The sequence below is a fragment of the Ornithorhynchus anatinus genome, chromosome 11 (assembly GCF_004115215.2).
Source record: "Ornithorhynchus anatinus isolate Pmale09 chromosome 11, mOrnAna1.pri.v4, whole genome shotgun sequence".
NCBI lineage: Eukaryota > Metazoa > Chordata > Mammalia > Monotremata > Ornithorhynchidae > Ornithorhynchus > Ornithorhynchus anatinus.
This window is the reverse complement of record NC_041738.1, coordinates 54,801,605-54,822,296: the sequence shown is the minus strand read 5'-3', so window position 1 is coordinate 54,822,296 and position 20,692 is coordinate 54,801,605. Positions and strand designations below refer to the sequence as shown.

General features: G+C 61.7%; 1 protein-coding gene across 7 annotated transcripts; it reads left to right on the top strand.

Annotated features, from left to right (window-relative positions):
- The first annotated feature begins 5,270 nt into the window (after positions 1 to 5,270).
- On the top strand, positions 5,271 to 20,071 carry SIDT2 (SID1 transmembrane family member 2). Of its 7 annotated transcripts, none has more exons than XM_029074772.2 (28): positions 5,271 to 5,909; positions 8,967 to 9,088; positions 9,415 to 9,579; positions 9,676 to 9,721; positions 10,440 to 10,541; positions 10,642 to 10,725; positions 10,882 to 10,984; positions 11,162 to 11,227; positions 11,390 to 11,483; positions 11,718 to 11,770; positions 12,049 to 12,060; positions 12,263 to 12,334; positions 13,121 to 13,192; positions 13,615 to 13,677; positions 14,482 to 14,600; positions 14,962 to 15,035; positions 15,128 to 15,194; positions 15,397 to 15,470; positions 15,594 to 15,717; positions 15,952 to 16,069; positions 16,164 to 16,300; positions 16,671 to 16,779; positions 17,213 to 17,322; positions 17,445 to 17,491; positions 17,829 to 17,934; positions 18,536 to 18,646; positions 18,806 to 18,919; positions 19,021 to 20,071. In XM_029074772.2, the coding sequence occupies exons 1-28, from the start codon at positions 5,718 to 5,720 to the stop codon at positions 19,081 to 19,083; spliced, it is 2,619 nt and encodes an 872-aa protein (XP_028930605.1). In that variant the 5' UTR covers positions 5,271 to 5,717; the 3' UTR covers positions 19,084 to 20,071. The 7 variants fall into 7 exon arrangements, with proteins under 7 accessions (XP_028930605.1, XP_028930606.1, XP_028930609.1 ...); XM_029074774.2 differs by having other exon boundaries at positions 5,272 to 5,909; positions 17,246 to 17,322; XM_029074773.2 differs by lacking the exon at positions 12,049 to 12,060.
- Positions 20,072 to 20,692: the final 621 nt, after the last annotated feature.

Sequence of the window (20,692 nt, the reverse complement as noted above, 5' to 3'; positions counted from 1 at the left end):
TGAGCTAGAAATAGGAACGAAGAGCCCTGGCTCCCCGGGGGTTCGCTAGCCAGGAGGGAGGCCACTGTCATCCCTCAGCCCTTCGACATCTCGAGGCCAAACTTGGCCACCGTGACAGAGATCTCATCATCCCGGTCATTCCCCCTGCCCTTGCTCTGATCACCGCCTGCCCCTGGCTCCCTCGCCTCTTTCCCTTTACGTTGGCTCCTGAAGGCCGGAGCCGGATTTCACCATCCCCCCGCTGCCACGGCGATAACGCCGGTGGGCCTTGCCCCAGCCTGAGCCACTGTGGGCCGGGGGACTTGCCCTCATACGCACCAGCAGAAGGGGAAAGGTCCTGTGTATGGGTCCGTCCGGCAAGGCATACGCCAAAGGAGCCCTCTCACTCTGAGTTCTCCATCCAAGCCAGCAGTCCCCTGGTTGGAAGTGGAGAGCTGATGGGATGGGGCCCAGGCTGACCCGACCCGTTAGAGGCAGAAGTGGACTTGGGCGGCAGCCGGGTGGCGATGGGTCCAAACCCAAGGCAAAGATAGTGCTCTGGGCCCTGCTCTCTGGGGCTTAGTAGGGAACAAGGGGACTTCCCACCCGTGGGACCCTAGAGGGAGAACTCGAAGATGGGGCCCCTGAGCTGCTGCGGCCGCTTCCCCTAAGGGGGCTGGGCTGGGCTTGGCCCTGATCAGCTGCCAGAGTGACCAGTCAAACCTCGGCACACTTCCCGGGTGCCCTGGGCCACTGCTGGCCGAGTCGGGGGTGGGGAACGCTTGCTTCCTCTTCTGGGCCGCAGAGCCCAGCCAGCCTTGTGGGCCTAGCTCCAAGAACTGGGAAGGGCCAGTCTCGGTTTGAACGGCCTCCCGGGGCCACCCTGGCTGCTCGGGTCGAGCCGGGGGTCAGCGGCCCAGGGCCAGGATGTGGGCTCCGGCCCAGGCTGGCTCCCAGCCTCCCACTCCCTCGATCTCCCTCCTGGCCCCGGCCGGAAAGCCGGGCAGCTCTTGAAACCCGAGGGCGGCGCCTGATGGTATCGGCGACGCCAGAGCAAAGACACCGATTTGAATCCATCAATTATTCAGAGGGGCTGCTTGTTTCCAGCAGTGTAACGATCGACCTTTTCCCTGGAAAGCGCCCGGGCCTGGGCGATCGCCTCGGCCGGAAGCCAAGTGGCAGGGAAGAGCCGGGGGCCGGGGAGACCCGTGTCCGAGGTGGGATTCGGGAGCCGCTTTCTGGGCCCGGCGACCCCGGGGCTGGACGGGACAGTCGCCCGGTTCTCTCAGCAGCACGGGTCACCAGAGCCCAGGGCAGTTCCAAGGTGCTCATCGCACGGGGATCTTTCCATAGCCTCCCCAAATGCTCTCTGCTCCCACCTCGGGCCCCCTTGGCTAAAACCCTTTAAAATGCTCGGCTCTGACTGGCCACCACCAGCCAGACACCTTCTCACAAACCCACGATGACGACATCTCTCCGGCCCCGCTCTAAGGCTCGGCTTTCTCCCACCGAGGCATCTCATCCTCTCTCAGCATCTCCCCTCCCCGTGTCACCCTGCTGCCCTCATCACGTTCCTAAAAGGTCACTTGGCACACATCATCCTATTCCTCAAAAGCCGCCTACAGTTCCCCATTCCTCTCTGCCTCAAGCAGGAAACTGCGCTGAAGGCATATTCCATCATCTTTCTAGTGGCTTTCTCCTACTGCGACCCAACCCATCTTGCGCTCCACATTTCTCCCAAGCTAGCCTTCTTCATCAATGGTATTTACTGAGCGCTTACTGTGTGCAGAGCACTGTACTAAGTGCTCAGGAGAGTACAGCACAGAGTTGGTAGACGCGTTCCATGCCCTTAATGAGGCTTACAGTCTAGAAGAGGACTCTTCGGAAACGAGTCAGCGCCTGGGACCGTTCCTCCGTTTGGGGTAGGACCAAGGCTGGGGTGGTGGGGAGGGAGTGTCAGGGTGGGCCACCTCCCCCTCCCCACATTCACTCCCTGCCATTCTCAACCCATCTCCAAATCTCTCGCTCATGCTCTTAACTCTCACCTGGAACTCTCTCTGCCTCCAAACCCCCATAGCTTTCCCCATCTTCCAAATTCCTGGAATTCCACCTCCTCCAAGAGGCCTTCCCCGATTAAGCTTTCCTGCCCACTTAGGCCTAACCTCGACTCAAGTTGACTTGGGTGTAGCTCTTTATCCACGTGTCCTTCCGAACTCCTGCTTTCAGGGAAAGCGTCTGCCAACGCTGTTGTATTGCTCTCTCCCAAGTGCTTAGTACAGTGCTCTGCACATAGTACAACTAGTAATATTAACTCTGGTATTTGTTAAGTGCTTACTTTGTGCCACAAACTGTACTATGCACTGGAGTGGATATAAGCAAATTGGGTTGGACACAATCCCTGTTCCATGAGGGGCTCGCAGTCTCAACCCCCATTTTTCAGATGAGGTAATTGAGGCACAAAAGTTAAATGACTTGCCTAAGGACACATTGCAGACAACTGGCAGAACCAAGATTAGAACCCATGACCTCATTCCCAGACGTGTGCTCTATCCCCTACACCATGCAAGCACTCAATATTGATTGAGGGATTGATTTTAGCAGCTCAATTGTTTTTCTTCTCTTTCAATTATTTAGGAACTACTTGTCTCCCCCATTACACTGCAAGTTCCTTGAGAGCGAGGACCGGCTCTCCTCTTCAGTTGTACTCTCCCAAGCGCTTAGTACAGTGCTCTGCACTCTGGAGAAACCCAATTAACACTACTGAGTGTGGGACAGAAGCTGAAAAAGGAGCTCTGAAGGAGCCAGTTTTCAACTGGAGCCAGTAACTGGTCTTTCCCAATTGGGATGGGGTGGATGGGGGAGGCGGGACCTGGGGTGATCCCCCTTCCTCTCCCTCCCCCTGACACACACTAACGGGGGTCCAGGCTACTAATTGGTATGGAGGAGGCTGGGGAGAGAAGCCTGAGTTTGACCTGCCTGGAAAGGTTGGGGACAAAGCTGGACTGAGAGAAGCAGTGTGGTTTATTGGAAAGAGCCCGGGCTTGAGAGTCAGAGGCCGTGAGTTCTAATCCCGGATCCGCCACTCATCAACTGTATGACTCTGGGCCAGTCACTTCACTTCTCTCTGCCTGTTAGCTCATCTGTAAAATGGGGATTGGGATCGTGAGCCCCAGATGGAACAATCTGATTATCCAGCACTTAGAACAGTGCTTTGCACATAGCGCTTAAATGCTGTCATCATTATTATTGAATCTACCCCAGTGCTTAGAACAGCGCTTGGCACATAGCGCTTAACAAATACCATCATCATTATTATTTGGCCAAATTAGCAACAGAGAGTCCAGTTTTCAGCTGCTCCATCACCCTGTCCTGTACTGACTCAGCACCGGATGTCTTTATATCACGGGTTTTTATTTTAAGGTCCCCACCGCCCGCCACCCCGGCTACTGCTGACCCCTTCTGGGGTTCAGAAACGGCCCTCGAGGTTCACTCTAGGAGGAGGATGTCACGGCTCTGGGGTCAAGGGCCCACCCTCTCCGTCTCAGAAACACTCTAGGTTCCGGCAGACTTCCACAACATGTCCCATAGGACGGCATTGTGTTACCCTTCGGGCCAGGCACATTCAGTTAGTAACATGCGCCCGTGTCCAGTGTCCCCAAGGGTCACCCTCGGGCGTGACTGGACAGCTCCCCCGCTCCTCCAGCGGGGGGAAACAAGTGGCCGGGCGGTGACCGACACTCCCACCCTATCTCCCACTGGCTGAATGGGCAGGGGAGGCGGCCTGGCCAAATGGCCTCTGTGAACCCTGGACCCTCTTCTTCCTCAAGCACAAGGTCATAGCCTGGCTTCCCTGCTCTGCACAGAGTAAATGATCAGTCAATACCATTGATTGATTGAGTGCAGCTCAGCTGAGGCTCGTGTTGGGGGTGGGAAAGGAAGGCAAGTAAGAGAAGAGAGTGTGAGCCCGTTGTTGGGGAGGGATTGACTCTGTTGCCAAACTGTACATTCCAAGCGCTTAGTACAGTGCTCTGCACACAGTAAGCACTCAATAAATTCGATTGAATTAAATGAATGAAAATTTGGGGAGGGTGGGGGGAGCTCTCTCAACAGCAGGGATTTCTTTGTCCCACCCTGCTCCTTATGAGTATTTAGCTTCATGGCTTTTATGCAGGGTATACCTGGATGGGTAGGGGACAGAGTTGGGGACAGGGCCGGACTGGGTAAGGAGGCCAGTTGGTCCAATTTGCAGCAAAGAGTCCAGTTTTCAGCTGGCCCGTGACCGGTCCTGACTCGGCACCGCATGCCTTTAGGTCCCGGCTTTATCAGCTGTGCCCCCTGCCTGAACTGAAAGCTCCCCGAGGACAGGGGTGCCAACGGACACGTCCTCTGCCCACCTCCAAAGCGTCAGCTCCGAGATGGGCACCCAGCAGGCCACAATCCAACCCCGCCTGACCGGAACGGGGATGCGGTGGATGGGGCCTGTGGATGGCCTGAACTCTGTGGGTTCGTGCGGGGGAGGAGAAGCCCGAGTTTGGGCCAGCCGGGTACCATTGGAGACATGGCTGGTGGCTAAATTAGAGCTTCGGTGAACTCTTCGATTCAGGGCACCCTTCAGGAAGGGGAGGAATAAGGGTTGGGGGTGGGTGAAGGAAGAGGGAATGGGGGGAAAGGGGGGAATGGGGAAAAGGAAAGGGTAGTGGGGGGAAAGGAGTGGGTTGAAGGGACAAGTTTACGTTGGAGCCAGGAACGTAGAGTGCATAACTCACTGCCCTGCCCATCTCCCCCCTTCCTTCTTCCATCTCCCCCCTCCTCTCCTCCCTACCTTCCTCCATCTCCCCCTCCTCCCCACCTTCCTCCATCTCCCCCGCATCTCCCCTCCCTCACACACACACTATGGCCCCCCATCCCTCCCCCGTCCCCCAAGGCCCGGGGCCTCCATTTCCCCTCCTCAAATATAGACCGGGGGGGAGGGGTGGCTACAGAAAGGGCAGTTCAGCATCAGAAGCAAGAGCGCTCGGAGACGATCGGGGTGAAATGCCGCCTCCTCCTCCTCCTCCTCCTCCTCCCGCTTCCTCTTCCTCCTGCCTCGGGGGCGGAGCGCGGCGCCTCGCCCTTCCTGGCTGTGGGGCGGTGGCGGCCCCTTTAAGAGGGCGGTGGGGGGCCTGTCCCTTTAAATCCGTGTCAGTTTCCCGCAGACGTCAGCGGGTCCGCTCCCCGCCCCCTCCCCCCTTTGCTCCCCGCCCCCCGCCCCCGCTGTTTACCGCGCCGCCCCGCGCCGCCCCGCGCCGCCCACTTGGAGGAGTTGCGAGGGCCGCCGACCGCCGCCTCCGCACGGGCTTAAAGGGGCCAAGTTCCCAGGGATCCGGACCACCACCTCCTCCTCCTCCTCCTCCTCCTCCTCCTCCTCCTCCTCTTCTTCTTCTTCTTCTTCCTCCTCCTCTTCCTCCCCCTCCTCCCCCTCGCTGCCCTGCGGGTGGGGGAGGAGGCCTGGGGTGGGCCGGTCCTGTCCCCTGTCCCGTCCGGTCCTGTCCGGGGGAGGGGGATCCGGTCCCCGGGGGGGTGGGTCTTCCCTAATCTCCGCCGGGGTTAAAGGTCTGGGCCCGGGGAGATGCTGGCAGCTGCGGCCGGAGTCCCAGCGCCCCGGGAGGAGCCGTGCCCGCCGCCCCTAGTCCTGTTCCTGCCCCTGTCCCTACCCCTGGTCCCGGCCCTGGCCCGGCCCCCCACCCCCAGCCGGGGCCATGTTGGGCCCGGCCTGGCCCTGCCTGCTGCTGCCCCTGTTGCCCCTGCTGCCCCCCGCCTCGGCCGAGGCCTTCTGGGAGGCCAAGAACGTGTCCCAGAAGGAGGGCAAGTTTGAGGTGGCCTACACGGACTCCGTCAACAGCGAGCTGGTCAACATCTACTCCTTCAACCACACCGTCACCCGAAACAGGGTGAGTCGGAGGATGGGGAGGGGAGAGAGAGAGAGACGGGACCCAGGGGTCTCTTCCCCCCCCCCCCCCGACGATCTGGCCCCCAGTCCCCCCAATTGACCCTCCCCAATTGACCCTCCCTCCATCCTCCAGCCTGCCACCCCCACTCTGCCCCAGATTTCCCAAATGGGAAGTTCTTGAAGTTGCTCCTTTGCATCTCCCCTTCCCCCTCCCTAACCACTGCTTTCTGCTTCCCCAACTGACAGGGTGGGGGGGCCAGGAAGGAGGATGAGGCCTTTGGTCTGCCCCTCCCGCCGCCCCGTCTCTCCCACTACCCTTCAATCTCCGCCATGGGTGGGTCTCCTTGTCCGGGGCTTGGGAGTAGCCCAGCCCCGGTGGCTGCACCGGGCCGGCCATTGCCCCAGGTAGATGTGGCAGCTCTGGAGTTGAAAGGTCACTGGCGACTCAGACTGTCTCCTGGCCCCGCTGCTGGGGACGGGAGTGGCGGAGGCGGCCCGGAGCGCCCCGGAAAGACTCCGCTCACCCCAGGTGGGCACCCCGGTGAGGAGAAGGGGTCACCCGGGCTCCCACCGGGCCAGCAGAACCGGCACACAGGGTGATGAGCCGAGCCACAGATAATGGAAAACCAGGGAGGGAGGAATCCAGCTCAACTGGGTCAGAACCTCAGCCCTGCCCCCGGTCCTGATCCAGACAGGATTGGGATGGGTCCCGTGGGCCCAGAGGGGAGGGAGGGGTCCCGGGGAGCCGGGTCGGCGGGGTTGGGGCTCCACGACGGGGGCGGAAATTCTTGCCCCCAGATGCGGTCTGACCACCTGCCGCAGCCTCACGGCCCGGTCCCTCGGGTTTCCCCCGTCCTGCCGGGGAGTCGCTGGAATCCTGATCCCTTTGGGACCCACGGCGGGTGCCACCCCCCCAGTAGAGTGCCATTCCCAGTGGATTCCATCCCCTGCTAGGGTGTGGTCCCCAAGTTGCATGCCGTCCCCGGTGGGATGCCATCCCCAGGTAGGGTGCAGTCCCCCACCCGAGGCTGTTCACTTGTAGGGTGTTGCCTCTGTGTAGGATGACTGTCAACCCCGGGTAGGGTGTTGTCCCTGGTGGGATGCGTTCCACGGGTAGGGTCCTGCCCTCGGGTAGGATGCCGTCCCGGGTAGAATGCTGTTCTCGGGTAGAATGCCGTCTTTAGATAGAGTGCCAGCCCTGGGAAGAATGCCGCCCCGGTGGGGTGCTGCCCCCGGCTAGGTGCAGTCCCCAGTGGGATACAATTCCCAGTTAGAGTGCTGCCCCTGGCTAGTATGTCGTCCCCGGTGGGATGCTGCCCTCGCGTAGGGTATAGTCCCTGAAGAGATGCCCTCCCCGCATAAGGTACTGTCCCCCGGTAGGGTGTTCTCATGGATAGGATGATGTCTCCCCTGTGGGATGCCGTCCAGGGTCTTGCTATTCTAGCAAACCTCTCATCCCTCTGTGACCCCCTGGCCACCCTATCCTATCTGTATTTTCAGCAGTGGGCGGAGCTTGGGACCATTCTCCCCATTGGGCAGATGGGGAAACCGTTTTCCCGAGGGGTTGGCTGGTTTGACCATGGTCACCCAGCCAGTGATCCCTGTCCCTGAACCCGGGGGTCCTCAAGGAGGGAACCAGGCTCCAGTGGCCCAGCAGTCGGTGGTTGACGGGGTGAGGTGGGGCCTGGACCCCACAAACTTGGCAGCAAGATGCAGGATCCCACAGGGGCTCACATACAGACCTAAGTTCATGTACATCTGCTGGGGGCTCTAAATCCCAACAGCCCGCAGAAACCACCCTGCCATCTCCCACCTCCAAAAGGGAGTCTCGACCCTTACGGAACCCACATCCGTGGCATGTCTCGGCCCAGGGTTGGGTGGACTCACGCTGTACTGGGCCCCAGGTAAAAAGCTGCACTAATAATAATAATAATAATTAAAACTCTGGGATTTGTTAAGCTCTTACTGTGTGCCAGGCACTGTACTAAACACTAGTGCCAGGCACTGTACTAAACAGTAGGATAGATAGAAGGTAATTAGGTCGGATACAGTCCCCGTCCCACATAGGGCTCAGAGTCTTAATCCACATTTTACAGATGAAGAAATTGAGGCCCAGTGAAGTTACTTGCCCAAAGTCACACAACAGACTGGCAGAGCTGGGATTAGAAGCCAGGTCCTCTGACTCCCGGGCCCGTGCTCTTTCCACTAGGCCACTCTGCTTCCGAGAGCCAGGGGCTGGAGGAAAGGAGGAAAGGGTTCGGATTTAGAACAGGGGAGACCTGGTTTCAATAGAAGGCGGAACTTCCTGAGTGTATGATGGTGATCAAACCCCAGGATGGTGGACCGAGGGAGGCTTGGGTGGCAGGGCGGGTAAAATCTCCATCCCTAGGGTTATTTAAATTAAAAAATGGGCCCTTGTCTGCTCAGTGGTTTAGCCGTTCCCTGGCCTGGAGGCAGAGGGCTGAACCAAGTGACCTGTGGAGGTCTCTTGGGAATCGGAGTGTGGGAATTAGTGACCTTTGCTCTCACCACTTCTCCATGCCTCTCAGGGATCAGGGAAAGGAGGGCTAGGAGGCGGCCCGCCCATCCCCTTAAACCCACCTCCCTCCAGGGCTGGCCTGGCCCGGCCATGCCCAGAAGAGAGGGGTGGGGGCAGCTCTGGAGCCCAGCCTTCAGGGGGGGAGAGACCCTGCCTGGGAGCAGGGACGGGGATGATAACTAGTATTTGTGCTTCGTATGTGTGCCCAGCGCTGGGGTAGATACAAGGTAAACAGGTCCCTCATGGGGCGCTCAGTCTAAGAGGAGGGAGAACAGATACTGAATCCCCATTTTGCAGATGAGGGAACTGAAACACAGCAAACTGAAGTGACTTGCCCAAGGTCACACAGCAGGTAAGTGGCAGAGCCGGGATTAGGACCCAGGTCCTCCGACTCCCAGGCTTGGCCTCTTTCCACTAGGCCAGGCTGCTTCCTTTGTCATCCCATGGGGATGGCGGGAAGCCCCTCAGCTGGGGGGCGGGCAGGGGCAGTTAGGCTGAGGGCAACGCCTGTCCCTGCAGACGGAGGGCGTGCGGGTGTCCGTGAACGTCCTGTCCAAGCGTCCGGAGGCCCCCGTGCTGTTTGTGGTGCGGCAGAAGGAGGCCGTGGTGTCTTTCCAGGTGCCGCTGATCCTACGCGGGCTGTGAGTATCTCTGGGGAAGGGAGACTGAACCCGCCACCCGCCGACACCCCGTCCCCCTCAACACACACCTCTCCCCAGAGTTGGGGGAGACCTGCCCAGGCAGTTTCTCGCCCCCAGTCAGACCCCATCTCCCCAGGGGAAGCAGGTGGAAGGGGCCAGGGTCACTGGGCCGAGCCCCATGGGTGCAGAGCTCGGCCTGGCTGGGGCTGTGGAGAAGGTTGGAGGAGGAGGCTGAGGTGCCCAGCTCTGCCCGGGTTAGAGGGAGTGGGCACCGAGGGCCGATTGACCCATCTCCCTCGACTCGTTGCCCCATCCACTTCCCCCAGCTTCCAGCGGAAGTACTTGTACCAGGATGTGGGGCGCACGCTGTGCCAGCCGCCTACCAAGCGGGAGGTCGAGCTCCAGAACTTCTTCGTGGACGTGTCCACCCTGGCCCCCAGCAACACGGCCTACCAGCTGCGCATCAGCCGCGTGAAGAACTTTGTGCTTAGGTGGGCTGGTGGTCCGGCACCGGCTGGGGGCAGGGGAGCAGGGGTTGAGGGACCTCCTGGGAGTGACCCCCCAACACCTGCTCTCTGCCCCCACAGGACTGGGGAGCTGTTCAACTTCAACACCACAGCGGCTCAGCCCCAGGTATGTGTGTGTGCTCACACAACCACACACATACACAGGCGTGCACACACGCACATACCCAAGTCTCTCGCTCTCTTTTACACTCACCCTCACTGTGACACAAAGGGGTTAACAATAATAATAATAATAATTGTGGGATTTGTTAAGGACTTACTATATTTCAGGCACTGTACTAAGCACTGGGGTAGACACAAGCTAATCAGATTCGACAGTCCGTGTCCCACATGGGGCTCACAGCGTGGCTTAATGGAAAGAGCACGGGTTTGGGAGTCAGAGGATGTGGGTTCCAATCCCGCCTCCGCTACTTGTCTGCTGTATGACCTCGGGCAAGCTGCTTAAATTCTCTATACCTTGGTTACCTCATCTGTAAAACTGTGAGCCCCCCGTGAGACAACCTCATCACCGTGTATCTACCCCAACGCTTAGAACAGTGCTCGGCGCATAGAAAGCACTTAACAAATACCATAATTATTATTACCCTCATTTTACAGATGAGGTAACTGAAGCACAGAGGAAGTGAAGTGACTTACCTGAGGTCACATAGGGTCAGTTTCCTTTGAGCAGAGCCCAGTTAACTCCCTGGGTTGGGGCTGGGTCAGGGAATGAGTGAGGGGCTTGATGAGGGCATAGAACTCGTGGGGTGCTAAGTTCAGGGGTGATGGTGCTAGGGCAGGGTAAGGAAGGACTCTTCTTGCCTGCTCCTCCCGCCCCCCACCAGTTCTTCAAGTACGAGTTCCCCCCGGACGTGGATTCGGTGATCGTGAAAGTGACCTCCCAAACAGCCTTTCCCTGCTCCGTCATCTCTGTCCAAGATGTCCTGGTGAGTGGGAGCCCGGGGAGGGGCCGGGGGGAGGCCTGCCTGTCTGCAGGGGAGGGCGGAGTCGAACCCGAGCCCCCTCCCCTCCTCTCGCCACCCCCAGTGCCCCGTCTACGATCTGGATAACAACGTGGCCTTCATCGGCATGTACCAGACCATGACCAAGAAAGCCGCCATCACCGTCCAGGTAGGAGGGTGAACCGGTGCTCTGATGGTTCTCTGGGGGACCCTGGGACCCCAGGGCTGAGGCTGGGGACCGGCCGGCTCATGCCACCGATGGCTGAGGGCTCTGTGTGTGTGTGGCACGCATGTGCGTGGCGTGTGTGCATGTATGTGCCGGCAGCGGAAGGACTTCTCCAGAAGCAACAGTTTTTACGTGGTGGTGGTGGTGAAGACGGAGGACCAGGCCTGCGGTGGTGCCCTCCACTACTACCCGCTGGGAGAAGGTACAATGGGGCAGGGATGGGCCGGGCCCTCACGTGGGGACCTGGGAGCCGGTGGGCCCCAAAGACCACTCTCCGCCTCCCCCCCCACCCCGGAAGCCGGTCAGGGACTCCGGTGGGACGGGCTCTACCCGTGGCCGCCCCGCCCGCCCGCGACTGACTCGTGCCCTCTGCTTGCAGACAAACCGGTCGATCAAGGGCACCGCCAGAAAACCCTGTCCGTGGTGGTGTCGCCGGCGGTCACGTGTGAGTGGCCAGGGACTCCGGGCTCGGTGCCAAGATGGAGGGTGGCCCAGGGTAGCCACGTCCCCGACCTTCCCGCCCCTCGGAAGCTGAGGAGTTGGGGTTGGGGGGGGGTGAAGACTGGGGGTTGGGGCTGACCTTCTGGCGTTTCCCTTCCCCGTCCAGCGGAAGCATATGTCCGGGGTGTCCTCCTCTGCTTGGGCATCTTTCTCTCCTTCTACCTGCTTACCGTGCTGCTGGCCTGCTGGGAGAACTGGAGGTGAGCTGGGGTGGGGCTGGCCTGCTGGGGCTGGGCGGGGGGTTGGGTTAGAACTGGGGGGGCTGGGGCGGGCTGGGATTAGGGGCCACGAAACCCTTCCTTACCCCTACCCCCTCTGTCAATGTCTCCCGTGACCCAGGGGAAGGGGATGGGAGGAGGGTCCCGACAGAGAACTGGGGATGGTCGGCCCCACCCACTGAAGCCTCCCCATCTCCTCTCACCCCCCTCTGACAGGCAGAGGAAGAGGGGGCTGCAGCTGACCTTGGATGGACACTGCTCAGAGAGTGGTAGCTGAGGGGGCCCTGGGACGATGGGCAGGGGGTGGGGCAGGGGCCGGGGGGGGCAGTGTGGGCCTGGACCTTGGGGATGGGACTCCTCCTCCTCCTCCTCTCCCTTCTCCTCCTCTCCCTCTTCCCTCCCACCCACCTGCCTGCCTTCCTGTCCATCCACTGAGGACCTGGGTCCCACTCTCTTTCTCTCTCTCACTGTCCGTCTGTCTCTGCCTCCCCCTCGCCTGTCCTCCTCCTCCTCCTCTTCCTCCTTGTGGGTGATGGCTGTCTCCCAGACTCTCTCCTTGGTAAGCTCCAGGCCCCGAGAACCTGGGGGCGGGGGTGGGCCGGTGGGTGGGCGGTGGGAGGACTGGGAGGGATTGGGTGGGTTCTCTGCCCAGGGAGGGAGGAGGGAGAGGCAGGGGCCCTTTGACGAGATGGAGTTTCCTGTGCCCGGGCTTCTGTGCCCGGTCCATCTGGGTGACTCAGTGACCTCGGTTTCAACTGCAGGTCACCACCGGGTCATGCCTGACTGCTTCCCTGGCTGCTCCCCATATGAGGGTTACAGCTACGGCTCCTTCGGTAAGTGCTGGCCCTCTGGCTCTCTGACCCTCTGGCTCCCTGGCCCTCTGGCCGCTTGCCTCCTTGTCTCCTGGATCCTTGTGAATCAATCAATCCGTGGTATTCACTGAGCCCTTACTGTGGGCTGAACACCGTACTAAGCATTTGTACATTCCAAGCGCTTAGTACAGTGCTCTGCACTTAGTAAGAGCTCAATAAATACTATTGAATGAATGAATGAGCATACAGTACAATAGAATTAGTAGACACCTTCCCTGCTCATAAGCTTACAGCACAGAGCAGGAGACAGACATTAATGTGATAAAACAAGTAGTGTGTAATATATAATTTAAGGATAAGTACACAAGTGCTGTGGGGTGACTATCAAATGCCCAGATATCTCAGGTCCAAGTGGATAGGGAGAGGGAGACGGTGGGGGAAAAGAGGGTTTAATTAGGGAATGCCTCTGGGGGTAGATGTGACCTTAAGAATGCCCTGAAGGTGGCCTGTTGTATGTGGAGTGGGAGGGTGTGCCAGGCTACGGGAGGAAGTGGGAATGGGATTGGTGGCGAGAGAGACGAGATCGTGGCACAGTGAATAAACTGGCGCTAGAGGAGCGGAGTGTGAGGGCTGGGCTGGAGTAGATCAGTGAGGTGACGTAGGAGCAGGTGAGCTGATTGAGTGATCGTGAACCCGGCCTGTCTCACAACGGGGCAGAGGCGGACAGGAAGTGGGGGTGGGCACTGTCTCTGGCTATGGCCGGTGCCCTCTCCCCCGCCCCCCTGACCAGCCTCGCCCTCCTGGCAGAGAACTGCTCCAGCTCCACGGAAGGGCTGCTGGACAGCTCGGGCACCGCCGACGTCCCCTACACCTATGCGGGTACGTGGGGCCGGACTGGGTTGGCGTCGACAAGATCGAGCCTGGCTTGGCCCTGCGCTTGGCCGGGGGTTGGGGCTTGGCCGCTGGGGTGACTGAGTCTGGTGCGGAGAGGGTGGTGGAGGCTTGGCAGCTGAGTCTGGTGCTGGGAAGGTGGTGGGGACTTGGCAGCCGAGTCTGGTGAGGGGAAGGGGCCGGGGCCTATATTCTGGTCCCCATGAGCTGCTGAGACCCCAAGTCCCAGCAGCTCCTGGGACGTCACCGCTGTCACAGCTGAGCCCCTTCCTCCCCCTGCCCTGAGCCGCTTCTCTCCCCGTCTCTCCTGGGCTGCTTCTCCTTGCCAACCCTGAGCTGCTTCTCCCTGAAGGTGGGATCATGAGGAACCCGTAACCCCCGGCCCCCGTAACTCTCCCTTTCCTTTAAAGGCTCCGAGCAATTCAAACGGCGCTTCCCCTTGACCCCGATGCGGCAGCTGTGCATTGGCATGGGTAGACCGGGGTGGGGGGGGGGAGGGCCTCGCTCTTCAATCGGCTCAGCTGGGGGAGGGGGTGCAGGTGGGCGGCGGTGTTGGGGGGTGGCGGGGGAACCATGCTTCCAGTCCTCTGGTCCGTGAGGGGGTCGCTGAGGAGACTGAGCCTGTTTCCCCCACCCCCGCCCCATCCCTCCCCAGTAATTCCAATTGCCGATCCTGTGTCTTCTGAGAGTGCTGACCCCTCTCTGGGGAGAGGGGGCTGGTGGGTGGGTCCCAGATTTCCCTGGGGGGGGTCGGGACTCCTGCTGCCAGTGGCAGTGCTGGATTGTCCCGCACCGTCCTCATACCCCAGCCAACAGAAGGAGATGGTCTTGGGCTTGGCCGCCCTCCCCCGGGCCCGGTGCTCCGGGCACCTCCCCCATCGCACTAGCTCTGGGGATCGGATTGGGAAGATTGCTGCTGTGTGGGTGGGGCGGGGAGGGAACCCCCAAGGACTCTGAGCCCAGGCCCAGGGTGTTGACTCTTTGGGGATCACAGCGCCGCACTCTCAGAACACCTGAAGTTGATCATCCCCCCATCCTCCCCGATCCCCCCTCAGATCAGCATGCTGCTCCCCAAAACAGATCCTCCCGGAGGCCCAGTTCTGGGCTCACCACAGCCCGAGTCAAGGGTGGGAGGGCTCGGGGGGACTGGCGTCCCGGCCCCCTCACCCCGGGCACCCCCTGGACCCGGTGAATCGGTGAGACGTCCGGTTCCAGGGAGGGCCGTGCCAATGCTGCCATGCTGAGCCCTTCCCCCTGTCCGTGCCCCACCCCCGCAGACCGGTCCCTGGAGCCTCTGGGCACCCGCCCGCGGCTGGAGTCGCTCAGCTCCGTGGAGGAGGATGACTACGACACGCTGACCGACATCGAGTCCGACAAGAACGTCATCCGCACCAAGGTCTGACCCCCGACCCCTTGGGGAGGTGGAAGCTGGTGGGCTTGGGGGCCCCAGGGGGCTGTCAGTGGGGTCCTTGCAGGGGACAGAGGGGTAACCTTGGCTCTGGGGGACAGCAAATCTTCGGACGGGGCCTGAGTGAATGCCCCCCTCACTTTCTCTTCCCCTTGCTCACCTCCTCCCCCCACTTCCCGCTCACCTTCCGCCTCCCCCGCTCACCTTCCCCCTCCCCCACTCACCTTCCCCCTCCCCCACTCACCTTCCCCCTCCCCCACTCACCTTCCCCTGCTCACCTTCCCCCTCACTTTCCCCCATCCTCTACCCCCATTCATCTTCCCCTCTCCCTTTCCCCTTCCCCCGGCAGCAATACCTGTACGTGGCAGACCTGGCCCGGAAAGACAAGCGAGTTCTACGCAAGAAATACCAGATCTACTTCTGGTGAGCGATCCGAGCTGGGACAGGGTGGGGGCTAGCAGGGCTCACCCTCCCCAACCCCTAGCCCCCCGCCCTCACCAGCCCGGTCTCCTCAGGAACATCGCCACCATCGCCGTCTTCTACGCGCTCCCTGTGGTGCAGCTGGTGATCACATACCAGACGGTAGGAGCCGCCTCCGCCACTCCCCGCCCTTAGCTTGGATGAGGCCGGGTGGTCACCCTGAGGGGGAGGGGCCCCCAACTTTAAGCAGGAGAGGGCTGCCCCCCCCCCCCCACTGCCTACCTACTGCCCACTCACCGTGTGGCCGCTGCCTGCCCAGCTCCGCACCCCCCACCCACCCCCACCCACTGTCTGCCCGCTGCAGGTGGTGAATGTGACTGGGAATCAGGACATCTGCTACTACAACTTCCTCTGTGCCCACCCTCTGGGGAACCTAAGGTAGGTGCCCCGGGGTGCCGGGAGGGGGGTTCGAGGGAATGTCATTGGGCTTCGGGGAGTTGGGAGGGAGGGGACCGCGTGACTGAGCCGCTCCCCCCTCCCCTTTCCTCTCCCCCTCCCCAGCGCCTTCAACAACATCCTCAGCAATCTGGGCTACATCCTGCTGGGCCTCCTCTTCCTGCTCATCATTCTCCAGCGCGAGATCAACTACAACCGCGCCCTGCTGCAGAGCAACCTGCAAGCTCTGGTCAGCCCAGGGGGCCCGACCCACTCTGAGACCCAGTGGGACCCCTCAGCCACACCCCTCTATGAGTCTGGCCGGGGGCATCGCAACCCCTCTGAGTCCCAGTGACCCACTCAGCCCCAGGGAGGGCCCTGAGCTTGGGGGGGGCTAGCCACGCCCTTCCCTGAGCCCCCGGAGGAGCAAAGAGGTGGCACCGGCCCAGCTCCGCCCTGACTCTCCTCCCCCACCCCTCCCCAGGAGTGTGGGATCCCCAAGCATTTCGGGCTGTTCTACGCCATGGGCACGGCACTCATGATGGAGGGGCTGCTCAGCGCCTGCTACCACGTCTGCCCCAACTATACCAACTTCCAGTTCGGTCAGTCGGTGTGCGCGGACTGGGGGCCGCTGCCAGGGGGAGACCGGGGTGGGGGTGGGGCGGGCCGCCCCTCTGACGGGCCGTGCCCCCACAGACACCTCGTTCATGTACATGATCGCGGGCCTCTGCATGCTGAAGCTGTACCAGAAGCGGCACCCTGACATTAATGCCAGCGCTTACAGCGCCTACGCCTGCCTGGCCATTGTCATCTTCTTCTCCGTGCTCGGCGTGGTGAGCCCTGCCCCTCCCTTCCCCTCCCTTCCCCTCCCTCCCGCCCGAGGTCCGCCGGGTTCGGAGAGCCGGGCCTGGCACGTGGTGGGCAGCGGCGGACGGGGCGGTGGGTCGGGGATAGGACGGAAAACTTAACTGCCGGTCCGAAGGTCTCTCCGGCACCGCCAGCTGTTTTCATTCAATAGTATTTATTGAGCGCTTACTATGTGCAGAGCACTGTACTAAGTGCTTGGAATGAACAAGTCGGCAACAGATAGAGACAGTCCCTGCCGTTTGACGGGCTTACAGTCTAATCAGTTTTGCCGGGGGCCGGGCACGGGGACCCCTCCGCACCCATAGCTCAGGCCCCTGCTCCTTTCTGCCGCCCCAGGTGTTCGGCAAAGGCAACACGGCATTCTGGATCGTCTTCTCCGTCATCCATATCACGGCTACACTCCTACTCAGCACGCAGCTCTACTACATGGGCCGCTGGAAGCTCGGTGAGGGGCCGGGCCGGTGGGAGGAGGACACAGACTGACGGACACAAGATCCAGAGGCGGGAGAGGCCGCGGGAGAGCAAAGCTCCAGGCTCCATGGGGCCGGGGGCTCAGTGGGCCCTGGCGTTTGGTGGGGCCGGGGGCTCATTGGGGCCAGAGGGGAGAGTGAGGATGAGGGCCTGGGCCGGGCCAGGGCTAGGGGAGAGTGAGGTCCGAGGTTCTGGGGGGAGAGAGTGAGGCTGGGGGTCTGGGCGGGGCCGTGGGGGTGGGGAGAGTGAGATTGAGGGTCTGGGCAGGGCTGGGGATCGGGTGAGGCCAGGGGCCTGTGGGCGAGCAAGCCTGGAAGTCCGGGTGGGGGTCGGGGAGGGTGAGGCTGGGGGTCTGGGCGGGGCCTGGTGGAGAGCAAGGATGAGGCGAGGTCGGGGGTTCTTGGCAGGGCCAAGGACTGAGGGCTGCCGTTGCCCCGTAGACTCGGGCATCTTCCGCCGCATCCTCTACGTGTTGTACACAGACTGCTTCCGCCAGTGCAGCGGACCCCTGTATGTGGTGAGTGCTCCCCTGGGGGGGCGCTCCCTGGGTGGGTCGGACAGATGGGAGTGGAGCCCCCTTCTCCCTCGGTCTCCCTCCATCCTCCCTCAGCTCTACTCACAGTCTCTGTCTCTCCCCAGGACCGCATGGTGCTTCTGGTCATGGGCAACATCATCAACTGGTCCCTGTGAGTGGGGCAGGGTTGCCTGGGAGCTCAGAGCCAGGACTGAGGGGCTTTTGGAGGGTGGGGGTCATCCCAGGGCTCAGGGCCGGGACTGGGGGGAGCTTTGTGGGACTAAGGGTTGTCCCCGGGCTCAGGACTAGGGGAGCTTTGTGGGGTCACCCTGAGGCTCAGGGCTGGGACTGGGAGTTTTGCTAGGGCAGTAACCCTGGGGCTCAGGACGGTCCCTGGGGAGTTTCTGGGAGGCCGTTCTGCGGGTGGGGGTCCCACCGGCCTTGCTAAGAGCCCAGGGCCATGGTGAGGGCACCCAAACTCTTTCTTCTTCCCTTCCATGCCCACCCAGGGCCGCTTATGGACTGATCATTCGCCCCAATGACTTTGCCTCCTACCTGCTGGTCATTGGCATCTGTAACCTCCTCCTCTACTTCGCCTTCTACATCATCATGAAGGTGGGCGTGTCGTCCGGCTGGGAAGCGGGGGGCCACCAGGGGCCTGCATGACCCACCCCTCCCCATGGGCAGGGCCAGACTGCCCTCTTGGTTCTTGGTCTTCTGACTCCCGGGGGTAGGGGCACCCGGGCTGCCCACCCCTTCCTTCCAGAACAGACCTGGGCCCCAGAGAGAGGCAGTGCCAGGGATGGGCATTGAGACCCAGTAGGGCTTGGCACTCTCTGATAGCTACAACTCTGATACCAACACAGCGGAGAAGAGGGGTGGAAAATACAGAGCATTTGGGGGAGGGGGAGAGAAGCAGGATGGTCCCGTGCCCCCGTGTCCCTGAAGCCATCGGGGCAGCCCATGAGGGGAGGAGGGCAGGGCAGGGAGGCTGACTTGGCAGGTGAGAGCTGAGGAAATCTGTTGAATCTCTTGTCTGCCCTGTCAATGCACACACCGACCCCGGGGGGAGGCCTGCAGTGGGGGCGGTAGAGGTGCAGAAGGTGTTAAGGGGTGGAGGCCGGAGGGGGAGATCCGGCTGAGTCCCGGTGACGACCCCCACCCCCACCGTAACTCTCTGCCCCGCTCCCCGCCCCTTTGGCCGCTCCCCCCTCAGCTCCGTAGCGGGGAGCGCATCAAACTGATCCCAGTGCTGTGCATCGTGACCACGTCCGTCGTGTGGGGCTTTGCTCTCTATTTCTTCTTCCAGGGCCTCAGCACCTGGCAGGTGAGCCATCGCCCCTGGGAGGGGTGGGAGTAGGGGGAGGAGGAGCTGGAAGGGAGGAGGACGCCGCTGTCCGCAGAGGGTGGGGGTCTGACGGGGCCTGGCCGGGCCAGAGCAGCGGTCCACTCCATCACCACCTCCTCCCCTCCCCGGCCCATTCAGAAAACCCCAGCTGAGTCCCGAGAACACAATCGCGACTGCATCCTGCTCGACTTCTTCGATGACCACGACATCTGGCACTTCCTCTCCTCCATCGCCATGTTCGGCTCCTTTCTGGTGCGTCTGCGGCTCGGGGAGGTCCGGGCCGGCGGGGGGAGGGTCTCAGCTGGCGGCCGGGGAGGGGCGGCCCCTCTGACGCCCACCTGCCCGCCCCACAGGTGCTGCTGACCCTGGACGATGACCTGGACACAGTGCAGCGGGACAAGATCTACGTGTTTTAGCCGAAGCTCGGCCCCCTTCTCTCGCCCTGCCAGGATGCGGTGGCTCAGAGCCGGGACTGGGCTGGATCGGCCCGTCCCTGTCCCCCGCTGTGGTGGCAGGAGATGGGGGTCTCCCTGAGGGGCACTGCTCTCTGCCCCTCCCCTGGACTCCGCCCCCCAGTGTTGGGGGTCTGGACCTTAGCTCCCGGACATAAGCCCCCTCCCCCCATCCCGGGGGGAGGCAGAGAGGTCCTGCTCCGCGCCCCGCCCCCCCCCCCGCCTTTTTGAAGGGGGGGCCAGCAGGAGGACTTTTGCTGCTGCTGCTGCTGCTGTTGCCGTCCTGAGCCGGACTCTCGCTAAGTAGGGGAGAAAAAAGAATGCGGGCACCCGAGGACTCCTCTCTCCCTGTTTCCTTAATGGAGTTGAGGGGGTCCTGGTTTGGGTCCAGATTGGGAGGGGGGCAATCTGCAGAGCTTTCAGGACAGCTGGGGCTCTTGGTGGGAAATGGAATTGGCGGGGGTGGAGGCGGCCCTGAGCCGACGAAGGGCAGGGGGCTGTGGCTCTCCTGTTAGCCTCCCCCTCCTCTTTCCCAGTTTCTTGCAGTGCCATCTCGTGGGGGATGGGTCTCCCCTCTGGGGAGTCTCCCCCATCCCCCCAACGCAGTGCCTGTCTCCCCGGGGGGGCGGGGGGGCCTTCACTCATGGCCATGCCCCCCCACCCCCCTGATTGGGGAAGCCGATGGGGGTGGGGGGCGGAGTTGGCCGGCTCCTCGAGTTTAGCCCAACTCCCCGCCCCCGTCAGTGTTGGGGCCCAGCCCCCTTCCCCGGTTTACAGGGAGCCGTTGCCCCGCACCCCAGGACAGCGTCGCTCTTCCCCCAGTCCTGTTTTTACAACGTCTGGTTGGGGCAGGGCAAGAGGGCTGTTTTTCACAACCCCGGTTTCTGTGTGCGTGGGCTTTGGGCGTCTGTTTTCTATGAACAATTCTGCTCTCATTAAAGGAACAAACAGAGCCAAGGTGTGGGGTTTGTAGACAGACACCCACCCCTTACACACACACACACACACACACACACACACACACACACACACACACACACACACACACACACACACGCTGGCTCCTCTCTTCTCCCCTCTCCTCCCCTCTCTCCTCTCCCCTCTCCTCTTCCATCTCTCTCCCTTCCCTACAAGGACAGGGTACTGCCCACCCCACACTTCCCTGAGCTGAGAAGCAGAAACGGAGGGAGAGCGGCAGTCCCTCGGCTGGATGGCCTCCGATCTACCTCTGTCTCTCTTCCCCTACCTCACCCTCACAGTTTTATCTGTGAGCCCTCGTGCCCACCCCTGCCTCTGGTCAACAGCTGCCCCTTGGGCACAACGGTTGGGGAAGGGTTGTCTGGGCCAGAGAAGTGAGTCTATCAGTGTGGAGTACGGCGGGGGGGCGATGCAGGGCGATAAACAGGGCCAGGGGCCAAAGTCCTAGTTCCATCCCTGGGGCAGCCCCTCAGGACCCCCTCCCCAAACAAGAAGGAGAGGCCGTCCGAGGGCGGCCCCACCGTGGGCTAGGTTGGAAGAGGGGTAGGTGGCTCCTCTGCTGTAAGTATCTCCCCTGAAGGTTGAGGCCTTTCTC

Bases quoted from the DNA above. Each gene is read 5' to 3' on its own strand.
- SIDT2 (XM_029074772.2), top strand. From the start codon at position 5,718: ATGTTGGGCCCGGCCTGGCCCTGCCTGCTGCTGCCCCTGTTGCCCCTG. The intron at 10,542-10,641 runs GTGAGTGGGAGC...CGCCACCCCCAG, and splicing joins TCTCTGTCCAAGATGTCCTG to TGCCCCGTCTACGATCTGGA. The intron at 11,484-11,717 runs GTGAGCTGGGGT...CCCCTCTGACAG, and splicing joins GCCTGCTGGGAGAACTGGAG to GCAGAGGAAGAGGGGGCTGC.